This window comes from Nelumbo lutea, chromosome 1 (assembly GCF_056320005.1).
Source record: "Nelumbo lutea isolate HS-2025 chromosome 1, American lotus-T2T, whole genome shotgun sequence".
NCBI lineage: Eukaryota > Viridiplantae > Streptophyta > Magnoliopsida > Proteales > Nelumbonaceae > Nelumbo > Nelumbo lutea.
The window spans coordinates 85,374,022-85,387,289 of record NC_142684.1 but is presented as its reverse complement, the minus strand read 5'-3'; the positions used below and the strand labels follow the sequence as shown (position 1 = coordinate 85,387,289).

The following is a 13,268-nucleotide window of genomic DNA, read 5'->3' as shown; positions in this document are numbered from 1 at the left end:
GTTTGATAATTGCAATAAACCTTTTTGAATTTTTTGATACGATTGCAAATAGATCCCTTCAGGGTTCAGACCTTTTGTTAGAGTATTTTAATAAGAGACATAAAAATATTTAAAATACCTATGCAGTTGTTATTATTGAAGCCGGTTTTTAGGGAAAAAAAAGGCAAATTTGAAAAATAAATTAATTTTGGAATAGAGATCAAAAGGGTTTGAGGTAGTCATTAATATAAAGAAAAAATTTTTAAAATATTCCGATTAAAAGTAATGGAATGGGTATTGTGGATATTTTCATGGCTTTTAGTAGAGATAGAGAAATCTACTTGCAACTGTATTAAAAAATTCAAGAGATATGATTTCAAGTACCAGACTTAAGGGGGAAATTTCAACAACTGCCTCGCAAACTTCAAGAGAGGTTTCGGCAATTTACCCTTTTTTTTAATAATTCCATTTTTTTGTCAACAAACCAAACCCACTTTAGATCTGATTTCCCGTGCCACATGTTTGAACATCATAACTCATGAGTATCCAGTTCAATCTTGGCAACGCCCTGATGGTCGCTTACTAACAATTCAAGCTGAGAACTCCAAGTGACCCACTTGCAGCATTAAAATGGGACCAGACAAACATAAAACGACAATAATTCGACTTATAAAGCAGATTGACTAATAAAACATTAAAACAATAAGTCGATTGACTAACAAAAGTCTTACTACGCCACTGAAATTCGAGCTCCTACAGAACTTTAGTGGATCCATATCCACCTCTTGTACCCTTCCCTTAGGATTGGGTTAATGTCAATGGACAGGATTGGACTAGAATTGAATTTGGATGGTATGCTATAATTATTGGATTGGGTTAATGTTAATCTAGGTCAATATTTTTATCAGTCTGAATTTGATCTAAACCAAATTTCCAATAATTCAATCATGAAGCCAAACTCTTTTCTAATTTGAAATTAATCAAAGCTGAAGCTTGCATAAAAACTTTTATGAAAGCATTTTTATACAAGTAATTTTATGAAAAATACTTTTACGAAAACATTTTTACAAAAATACTTTTACGAAAACATTTTTATAGAAGTATTTTTATATGAAAGCACTTTTATAAAAGTATTTCTACATAAAATCACTTTTATAAAAGTAATTGTATGAAAAATACTTTTACAAAAGTAAAGTATTTTTGCACAAAAACACTTTTATAAAAATATTTTTTACGAAAGCACTTATAGAAAGTACTTTTATAAAAACACTTTTACGAAGTACTTTTATAAAAACACTTTTACGAAGTACTTTTATAAAAGCATTTTATAAAAGTACTTTTATCAACATACTTTTATGACTTTTACAAAAGTACTTATATTCATTCACTTTGGATTGGATTGCAACAGGTGTTATAGTTTTTTTATATATTTTTTGGATTTCTCATGATATTTTGGTGTTTGATTCAACTTGGATTAGATTGGACCCAATCTCTTGTTCTGTGACAGTTTTATTTAGTGGAATAGTTTTATTTGCCTACCAAAAAAAAAAAAATCTAATTACTTGCCTAGTTCTTTGTTCTTGAGGTTCATGAAAGTATTGCCATTAGATGTTCATTTTAACTGAACCTGGGGCATCCCTCCGCTGCAATTCATGTAACCACACCATTGAATCTTCTCTCTTTTTCTTTGTTCATCTTCTAGACGGCAATAGAGTACAAGCAGATACCTCTGGAAATTGAATGTATCGGTTTCAAATTCCAATATGATAACTAATCTTGGTATCTGACATCCAGCTATTGATGCATTGTCAATATATAAATATACCCAGAGAAGTTGATAATATGTCATATATGTTTTAGGGTGAAAACGAGAAGAATGCTATTTCTTTTTTGGTTATTCTTTACCCGGGGGGGGGGGGGGGGGGACTGAACCTTCTATCTAATTAGGAAACAATTTCCTTTTCTTGATCAATAACTAAACTGATTATATCACACATATCCAAGATAAAACATGCGAGAAAGAAGCTTCCGGCAATTGAAAACACAATACAAGCTCTGAAAATGACCTGATAGGATACAATGATTTCTGAGATGCTACAGTCAGACATGTTCAGGTGATGGAGGCGGAAACAACTTATGTTGTTGCATTGCCTACAATCAGGATTCAGGAAGCCCCACCTTAATTGGAACCTGTTGAAATAACAATAACTATGTATAAGGAAGTTGCTGATGAATGATATTTTGTATTGTGTATTGTGTCCAAATCCTATAAGAATGATATTTTCTAATCCATCCAAGTCTAACCAAACTTTAAATAATGGCTCTATGACATACCATCAATTTATCCCTTTAATTTGCAAGGATCGTAACACCACAAGCAGTGGGAGGATGTCTCCCCTCAGTGTAGACAAGGTTCCCTCTCACAAAAGTTGCCAAAACTTTCCCAGATAGTTTCATTCCCATGTAGGCCGAGATACTCTGTGCATAGAGGAAAACACAATCCAGTAAGAAATGCTAGAATTCCTTGGTTAACTTTGTCAATCCTAAGACATTTTGGGCCATGGTTTCACTGAAGACTACAATCTTGAGCATTTTCAGGAACCTGTGGGCCACAGATCATTAAGACCGGAAACTGTGATGGAAGAATCAAAACAGAGAATGAGAAATATATGATCATCCATTTGCTACATTTTTTGGGCCTAATTAATGATAGTAAACAATGAAAAATAAACTAGAGTGAACACTTGTTTTTCATTTTATGAAATCCTGGCATTATATCAAAAGTGAAGTTGTTTAATCAAGCTGAGAAGCATCAACTTGATCATTTTTTTCTCTTAGTTCAAAGTACCAAGTCTGTTGAACAAGAAAAGCACATGTAAGAAAAAAAACATACAGGGTGTTTATGGTATGTAGCATGGTTCTCGTTGAGTTCAAATTCAGTATCAGGTTCCCATACAACAATATCTGCATGGTTTCCACTTGCAATAGCTCCCTGCATGAATTCCATTTTTCTGGAGTTATAAAATGGGTCTGAAATTAACAATTGAAAGAATAATAATTAATTCAGGAAAACATACTATATAAGAAGTATGAAGTTGTATCCTGAATGAACCAATGAATTTTGGGAGCATATAATTACTATTCATGTACATAAAGTGTCAGATAATAAACCTTTGGAACCCAGAAAACATTTACACATTGAAAAGAAAAGAAAAACATTCATAGAAGTGAAAATAATGGTGTTTCTTTTTGGTTTAGGGTCACCATGGGATTAAGGTTTTCATCTGTCCTGATTGAAAGGGATTTCCATATAGAAGTAGAGTAGTATAGGATTTGAAAGAGGCCTGTGGAGATTGCTCCACATGCTTAATGAAATCCAGATTCCCTTTGGTTCTTGTCCAACTGTTTTGGGGCACATTTCTAGGATTTGAATGTTGTTGCTGATGGTCTAGCTAAAATGGGGGCCAACGAGGATGCATTGTAAAGTGGGTCTTCACTGCCATAGCAAGATCATATACCTTTTTGCTTGACTTGTATTTCATTGTTTTTATAATTTTCCATATTATACAGCTTTCTTGAATTTATATGCATAAATAGCTAACATACATGAATCCGGTTCCACCATTATACTCTGCTCAGTGCCATATAAGATCAGCAATAATCTTATTTCAAAAAACCTAGGAGTAGCTCCAACAGGTGATAAAATAAGGGAAAGCAGACTATGGCGGTTTGGGCATGTGCAAAGAAGGCCATCTACAGCAATAGTGAGAAGAAGTGATCTCTTTCAAGTTAAGGAGCTAGAAAAGCTAGGGGTGGATTGAAAAGAACGTGGGCTTAAAGTAGTGAAAAATGATTTAAGGGCCCATAATTTAACAATGGATATGGTGCTGAACAGAATAGAATGGTGGAGCAGGATTCATGTAGTCAACTCCATATAGTTGGGACAAGGCTTACAAGGAGATGATGATGATTATAAGTGCAAAATAGGTTTAAGTATAATATCCCTAGAAAACATATCATAATATGTACACTTTGATAATGAAACCCAAATAAGTCATAGAAAAGAAGAAAAAATTGTATAGAACTCATCCTTGTTGCCACATGAACAATTCATATTATGGTGGGATAAAAAAAGAAGGGTCACAAATTAAGATGGGGCCCCTTACATGAGGGTGTGGATTTAACCAATGGATTGGTGTCAGAAGGGACTTAAAGACTGATATAAAATGGGGCACGGTATTTAAGTAGGTTCTAACTTGATGCCTTAGGACTGCACGTCATGGTAGGGATCCCTCATTAACTCAGTCCAGAAAAGAATACCAGTAAAGTTTGCAGAGGCACAAGATCTCTTTTAGTATTGTTGTTTAAAAAAAATGTACTACTAATACATGGACTATCTGATCTAGATTTCTGAATTCTGATGGTGAAAATAAAATTTCACAACAAAAGATACAACCTTCAATTGCTGGCCTGCAAGTTTAGCTGGCCTTTCACTCCACCATGAAGCTAATTGACTCAAAGTGATTCCATACTTTCGTCCATAAGACCATGTCACAGGAAGAACAAACTGCATACACTCATTAACATGCAAGTCAACCTTCAAGATCAATTTTTGAAAAAAAAAGAGAATTATAAAGACACATAAAAGCAAATACAGAAGAGAAGGGCGTAAATCATGTTTAAGTACTTGGTCCTGGTACTACTGAAGTGACTCATTGAAAATGAAAAGATATTTTACTTCACTAAGATTTTTATCATATAATAAACAATGAACCAAACAACACAAACAATTTTTAGAAATGGGTTATGCTTCCATTAAAAGAAGACTTTATAAGGGTTACCCTACCTCCTAAACAGATGTAATTTTTCTTCTAAGCAGCCAATTTCTTTGAAAACCTTTCCACCACTGAATCCCCAAAACAAGCACCTAGGTTACAATTATCCCTTGGAAAAATAGGAGATAATGCCCAGTGGTGTCTTTTTTCCAACATACCAAATTTATTTTTGTATTTCGTTTTAGTAACATGCCACGATAGCATCAGCAATTTCATTAGAATGTTTTCTTTGCTAAATTCCAACACTCTTCTGCATCCCTCTTCTGGTAATGAAATAAACGGTTACCAACCTGCAAGGATGATATGCCACCCCATGCCTTCAAAAAGTCACCTTCATGAAGAAGTTTAAGATCTGGCACTGTTGGGGAATGATCAGAACTCAAAAGGTCAATGTGTCCTTCCTGAGACAGAGTTTTCATGAAAAATATATCAAACAATTGTAAACAAGACTATGGAAATACCAAGCACAGAAAGAGAATCATGGAACTAGAAAATACCATGATGGACGCCCATAGTTTTTCTCTATTGGTAGCATCACGAATGGGTGGGGCACATTTAAAGCGAGTATCACCATCCTGAATCTCTTCTGCAGAAAATGCTAGATAATGGGGGCAAGTTTCAACAGTTATGCTGTCACCACTGCTCTTGGCTCCCTATAAGAAGTAGATTATCATTCTAAATTTATCATGGAAGGAAACTCTTAGATTATGTGATTTTTTTTGAGGGATCAAAATTTCATCAGTAGTCATTGAGCTCAAGGGTGGGGGGATTTGCACTTGTACATCACTGGACATATATCTAACTTGCTTGTACATACCATGCTAAAAGTGGACTACATTATTTTAGGCCTCAAACATGAGTACCGGCAATAATATACTTTGGATATAATGTTAAAAACAAATTAAAATACAACCCTGCTTGGGGCCAACCTGTGTTTTCCGATCAGAAAATTACCATCTCACCAGTCACTACATAACTTTTTATGTATATTTGTTTGTGACTGTTTGTGTATGTATAAGAGTTTAAATGTATATATACAATATTATAAAGATAGTTGTTTATCATAGAATTTTCAATAGAGATAAGCTTCTTGAATTGGAACTACAAAAGTTCATGAGATCAAAACCACTCAAAGTAGACATACGGAAGTATATATACTGCTTAAATGAATCATCCAAGAAACAAGCAGGGTATTTCATCTAAATAACCATTACTTCTAAAATACAGAAAAATGTAAGACTTGTTTTAAACTTCAGGGGTAAAACAACATAATCAAATGCACTAGTCCACAAAAACTGATGAAAGGAAGGAGCTCCTTGAAGTGGTTTATCCTAAGGTCACTACTCTCCACGTTGATGTAGTCATACTAAAATATTCCATTATAGTATGACTAGTCTAGAATTTGGTTAAATCTAGAAAGTTGCTCTAAGTTATACATACATCCTTTTCCTAGACATGAACTGCATTTGGTTGTGTTCACTGTTTTATAGACCATTTTTTAGGTAAAGCTTCTCCATTGTCTTCATCGTAGGATATGAAAAGGATAAGTAGAGATAAAAAACATTTGGCTTCTTACTCAATTTAAGGATAATGGGATATTCATGACGAAAAGTTCAAGAATGGAGCTCCATACTCAATTTAAAGCAAAAACAAACAAACTAAAAAAGGACACTGATTGTACCTTAATAAGATCCAAGGAAGCTGTTGCATCTGACAAATGAACAATGTGAAGATGAGCTCCTTCTGCACGTCCCCCGCTCCTTGTGTCATTTGTTACTGTTAACAACTCTCTAATAGCCGCCTCCTCCCTGATTGAAAGGAAAATGGAAGAAAGGAAACAATCAGAAAACCATATTACAAGGTTTATTATATTTAAAAAGTCTATGCAAGTTCAGATCAAACTTCAAAGTTTCAAATTGCACATGTTTCTGATTGGCAACATAGGTTTTATTGATTATGAGTGAATGAATGAAAGAATGGTATACAAGGTAGAAGCTTGATATTGAACATTCCTAATGATGGATGGCTATTCTTTAAGCTAATCTTGCCCAGAAGAAAAACTAAAGAAACATATAATTTATTTGTAATTGGTTATATAGAAATGACCCAAAAACCATAAAACCATATATACATATACATATACATACATACATACATATATATATATATATATATATATATATATATATATAATACATACATACATACATACATACATACATACTATATATATATATATCTGGTGGATTTTTTGATAGATGCGGAAATAAAACCACAAAAAGCGACCATAATTTTTTTCTTCATGGGAATCTTAGCTGTATGAAGATCACAAACAGTGAATGATAATCTTCTTTTTATTTGTAAAAGAAAATGTGAGTAAGAGTGATCATTCAGTTGTCAGAGTCAGGTAAATACCTGCTCCTTGGGGATTACAATAGGAACATTCTTATGAAGAGAATGTTCAGGCAGGAAGAAAACCAAAAAAAAAAAGGAACTATTTTTTTTTTTTTTTTGAAGAAGGTAAAGTATTGTATTGCAAAGAGAAACCAGATACGTCAGCCCATGTACAATGGGAATTTACAAAAAGATTTCAGATATCAGATAAAGAATGGTCCAGATTGCAAAAATAAAAAAAAAGCTGAGCTCCAGTGAAAGCTCTTTGTACACTTAACCAGGAACATAAAAAACATATAACTTTGTTTTTGACTGAAACTATGTCATTGGAAAGGTTGTCAAAAATACGGCTGTTCCTTTCCTTCTAAAGGGCCCAAAGGATAGCAGATGGAAAGATCTTCCAAAGCAGCTTGCCTGTTACAGTCAGGCCCTCTAAGGTCCACCCCTGAAGAAGCTGTACGACAGAAGCAGGAGGGCAAACTTGCTTCACAGAAAGGGTCTTAGGAGACGGTCTATGTATTGGGAAGGGGTTCATTTTTTGCTGGCATAGAGGCTCTTTTCTACTGGTTGTTTATAACCCTTATGTTTTGGCTATCCTCTTTTTCCGCCCTTTTCTCTATATCTTCTTTCTGAGGTCCTTTTCTGTATTCCATGCTTTCTACAACTATTTTCATTATTATTAAAATGCACAACTTTGGTCATGCTTAAAACATCCATAATGAAAACAATACTTCTAAGATAAAATACATTAGTTTGTTCACTTATTTAAAAGATGAGAAGTTAACATCATAGAACTATCTTACCATGAAGGAGGTCTAGTTTTAAGATATGTTGAATAAGACCGAGGGTCTTCCATACCATCCTTCAATTCTAGATGGCTCCAAGAATCTGGTTGAATCTCAGCATGCACAAGTAATGGCCTTTTGAACTTTGACAGTACATACAGTCCCTCCTACAGAAGCAAGTTTAAATCATAAAAAAGGAACACATGTATCAGCTCTGAAATGAAGTCTGACAATGTGTGTTGAGTATAATGCATGTGCATATGCATATACTGCAGAAACCAACCCAAGAAAAACATTTTGTGCATGCAGAAATTAGCATATTTTTTGGAAAGCAATCTGGGAACATACAAATAACAAACTAATATCAGGATAATATCCTGTAAATTTTATATAACTACAAATATCAGGCTATTTCATCTGGATTCCTTGTATACCTTAATAAGGAACTCTTATAATACAAAAAAATAGTAATACAAACCTTTATATGGCTTGAATTTGTCATGGGGAAGTCATTGATCCCTGAAGGACACATGAAAGACTACATAAAAACACAGAAAAGAAGATAGGGAGTCAGAAGACATAAACCTCCAATAAGGGAAGGAACACAAGCTTAAAAAATAGACAATGAAAATGCAGATCATCTGTGGCCTAAGATCAATTTACCTTCAGGCCATATACTAAATACTTATCAAGCTTACAAGAGAATACAATCGTTTTCAAAGAGAGCATTTACAGATAAAAACATGAACATTCAGTTAACAAAAGGTTTATGATGAAAGACAAAATCAATTTTTCATGAGAGTAAAAATAAACCATTTATGTGCTTGTACTTCTAAATTAAGAAGTTCTTGGAGAACAAGAGAGACCTCTGAATATTCATAATCATCTAAGCCTTGTCCCACCTATACGGGACGGTTACATGAATTCTGTTTCACCACTCCTTCTGTTCAGTGCCATGTCAAGAGACCTTTGAATATTGTTAAAACTATCAAGAGGCGTAACAGTATGAAAAATTACATCCATACATATGGATCACTTAAAATTCTCCTGAACGAAAAACAATGAACTTCCAAAAGAGAAAATATACATCTAAAATAGTCCTACAAACATGAGATTTGTCATGAGAAAAGCTAATATGGACCGCTTAAATGTAGAAAAGTTGAAAAAATAATAAATATTACATGCTAATAGGTAATATATGCATATAAGATCCTTAAATTCAGGACTGATCCTAGGTAGACATCAGAACATAGCAAAACATGTCCTTTCCAAAACTTTCATGACCTCTGAATATTCATAATCATCTAAGCCTTGTTCCACCTATATGGGACGGTTACATGAATTCTGTTTCAGCACTCCTTCTGTTCAGTGCCATATTAAGAGACCTTTGAATATTGTTAAAACTATCAAGAGGCGTAACAGTATGAAAAATTACATCCATACATATGGATCACTTAAAATTTTCCTGAACAAAAAACAATGAACTGCCAAAAGAGAAAATATACATCTAAAATAGTCCTACAAACATGAGATTTGTCATGAGAAAAGCTAATATGGACCACTTAAATATAGAAAATTTGAAAAAATAATAAATATTGCATGCTAATAGGTAATATATGCATATAAGATCCCTTAAATTCAGGACTGATCCTAGGTAGACATCAGAACATAGCAAGACATGTCCTTTCCAAAACTTGCATGGAACAGCATGACTATTTGCCATGACATACTTGATTTGCTAATGAATTAAGGTTGTAATGAGTGAAATAATTTGTTCTAAAAGAATTAAGATTGGAAAGGAAAGGTTCAGTGGTCCATGGCATATAAATGCCTCTCCATACTTGCTTAAACGATGATATCCTGCTTCCTATGCATCCAAGATATAAGGGAATAGAAACACAGAATATCTAATCTGTGGTGTTTGAAAAAATTTTAGTCCAGTCAAATTTTGCAAAGCTGAAATTGCATTCATGAAGAAGGGATAAAAGGAATAAGAATAAAGGCCTAAGAAAATGGTTCAAATATTAACCAACTAATCAAGGAAGAGCATAAAAGTGAAAGTACAAAGAAATATAATTGTACCATAAAAATATATCAACAATGTACAAGATGCAAAATGTTAAATCCTAAACAGGTTAAATGCCAAGTTGAAAAGAAATTCCAAAATTTAACAAATTCTAGCAACATAATTGTACATAATAATTAATCCTAGAGAGAAAATATCCCTTGGAGAAAAGCACAAAACCAATGAGTTTAGACATGAAAGAATTTTGATGAACTAAGTCGACTCTTCTTCCAATTTTGAGTGATTCACGGAGGATAACAGTTCAACCATGAATCGACATTATGACAACAACAACAAAAACCCTAATTCAGTTACCTTCAAACCAAGAGCACCTGCTCTAAGGAGAGCCTCCAGAATACTTGTATTAAATGCATTTTCAGGAACAAGACCTCCCCAAAAACCTATTGGCATAAACACAAACTGCAATTACTACCGTTTCCAACTTTCCATTAGTATGCCAAGGTATAGTTCAAAGAGCATACCAACATCAACATAGATCTTATTTCTTGCAGCTTCAACCTGTTAACCAGGATAAAGAATATGATCAGTAAAGTCATACATGGCAGACAGAAATAAGTAAGCACAATAGAATATAGAATGAGAATGAACTTTGTCATATAGAATGGATATAGTAAGATAAAAAAAATATTTATGGAAAGCATGCAATAGTCACCTTTAGTCTTAGAGTTTCTTCAGATACTGTGGAGGGAAAACTATTAAGAGGCATGTCAATCAATGTTGTTATACCACCTGAAAAAGCATAGATTACAACAAGTGCATCATTAGCTCTTGCACACCAACCATAATAAAACCTTTTAAATTTTCATGCTCTAAATAGTTAGACACCACATGATGGTAGCAACCCATAGTCACAAGCAAAATGTATACATGTACTGATAAAGGCAAATGCATTTTGAGGCAATGCTATGAAGATGCATTCTGCCTTTATAATCTTTATACATTGACTATATTCTCCAAAAGTTCAATAAGGAATCATATGCCATACATTTCAGGCATCTATGAGAACATGCTTTTTTCTTAAATAAGGAGTCTTGATAAGATACATACCAGCAGCTGCTGCCTCAGTCCCTGAAGAAAATCCTTCCCATTCAGTCCTTCCTGGTTCATCAAGATGTATTTTTTAATAGAATCATTAATCCATGTGAGTCACAAGGTAAGGTACATAGCTTCAAGCAAAATAAATATGAAGTGACAAATTTAGGTTAGCATGCACGAAAGGATAAAGAGTAAACCACTAGAGATGGTTTTCTGCATCTTACACATCAATTAAGCCGGGCATGACAACAGCCTCTCCATAATCAATCACATGTGCCTGTCCTACTTGCTTCTGCCAGTTCTCTCCTTCAACCACGGATGCAATGTTCCCTCCCTTTACCTCAACTACTCATTCCAGATTCAAATAAAATAACTAATCAACATAATGCCTTCTTTGTCTAAAGCTTTACCATGGTGCTGATAGAGCAATGAAGGGAAAAAATAGCCTATTCATTATAAATTTGAGTTAAGGCAACACCTTCATGCCATTACACCAAAGGTTTCTCAAAAGTATAAAACCCTTTTTTGGTGAAAATGGAAAGTGAGCTACACAAAACGGGGGTAGCCCTTCCCCTCAAGGCTAGAAAATCAAAGTTTTGGCTGTAAGGAGGCAGGAATACAATTGAAATTTTACGAATTCAGAAATTTTCAACCTATTTTAAAATGAAACAAATAGATATAAAAAGAAATTTGGGATGTGATATCTCGCACAACAAACCTGCACCAGAAATGACCCCTTTTGGTGTAACAATGCGATTGCTAGTTATCCAATAACTTTCATAAGGAAGAAGGCTGCATTCAGTGTTTGCTGGCTGTAACAAAAGTGGGCACGCTATGGTTAAATTAAGATTAAGCTAGTCTTTGAGAGAGAGAGAGAGAGAGACATGCAAGTATACAATGGATAAATCTTTTGCCTATTGGAACCAAAATAGGCAAAATAATTCCTTCATACTCAACATATACTGACCAGTCAACCACATGTTTTAAATCTTTTGCCTAGAACGAAGAAAACAAATAACAGATTCTCTTGCCTAAGAGTTAATCACTGAAGAACTATAAATCTAGAATCGATTTGGTTTTGGTCAAGCAGGAGTCCAGTGATCAACACCATAAAAATATGAAATAAAGATATTACATAAACGTAAATATAATCCCGCATGTACATGCAGAGACAAATGCGCAAAATAAATAGATGCATCAATAGGCAACTACCAGAAATAGAAGAGAATTTCAAGGACTTAAATATCAGAAACTAATACGCAACCATGAATAACGTAAAACAGAGAGATAAAATGAAAACTATGATAAAATTTCATGTATATTTCTACTAAAGAAATCACTAAAATCTGTTTTTTGTTTTTTGTTTTCAATCAGAAATTGCTGAAATCAATACAATCTCAACAAAAGCTGTTAATATAACAGAAAAATCTGAAACCAGAACTCAACCATAATCAATCACATCGAAGACAGAGAAATGATACAACAGAGATGAAACAGACAAGAGAGAGAGAGAGAGAGAGAGAGAGAGAGAGAGAGAGAGAGAGCAAGTCTCAGTTTATCAAAAGAAAAAGAGAGATCAAGTCCCCGACCTTGGAGGATGTTTTGATGTAGAAAATAAAAACGGACGCTATAACCGATAGAAGAGGATACAGCCTCCATCGCAGATTATCCATCTCTGCAGAACACACTGTAGTCTGTATGCTCTGCTCTCCTCTGTTTTTCCTATACTCTCTCTCTCTCTGAATTTCTCAATACATGGAAATGGAATGGAAGCCAAGTAGCCAAAGAATGGTAAATAAATACAAAAGAGTGGTGTCATTAGTGAAAAAAATAAAAATAAAATATATTTAAAAAAAAGGTGGTGTCAGTTCCTCATGAGTGGGAAAAACGGCCAGCAGGCAGCAGTGGAATCTTTTGTATTTGTTATTGTTGGGAGGGCTTGTGATTCTCTTGAATCTTTGATTCGACGTCCCATCAGTCCAGCTCATATATTTCCACCGCTGAAAAAAATATTATTTTTCTGTTCACGTGTCCGACAAAACAGATGTCACGTGACACGTCGATTAACGAAGAGGACCGCATTAAAAGGAGACCGGATCTGATCTTCACAATGGGCGCCTCACACCGACCTCACACGCATCTTACCATGCATTG

At 34.1% G+C, this 13,268-nt stretch overlaps 1 protein-coding gene across 1 annotated transcript; it reads right to left on the bottom strand.

Annotated features, from left to right (window-relative positions):
- Positions 1-1,922: 1,922 nt before the first annotated feature.
- On the bottom strand, positions 1,923-12,889 carry ALN (allantoinase). The gene is made up of 16 exons (XM_088976288.1): positions 12,704-12,889; positions 11,833-11,926; positions 11,339-11,459; positions 11,127-11,200; positions 10,732-10,808; positions 10,541-10,577; positions 10,374-10,459; positions 8,472-8,531; positions 8,012-8,160; positions 6,496-6,622; positions 5,312-5,467; positions 5,105-5,215; positions 4,436-4,546; positions 2,873-2,971; positions 2,314-2,457; positions 1,923-2,169 (listed from the first exon to the last, which is right to left on the bottom strand). Exons 1-15 carry the CDS (start codon positions 12,785-12,787, stop codon positions 2,329-2,331), a joined length of 1,515 nt encoding a protein of 504 aa, XP_088832414.1. The 5' UTR covers positions 12,788-12,889; the 3' UTR covers positions 1,923-2,169; positions 2,314-2,328.
- Between the last annotated feature and the right edge of the window lie 379 nt (positions 12,890-13,268).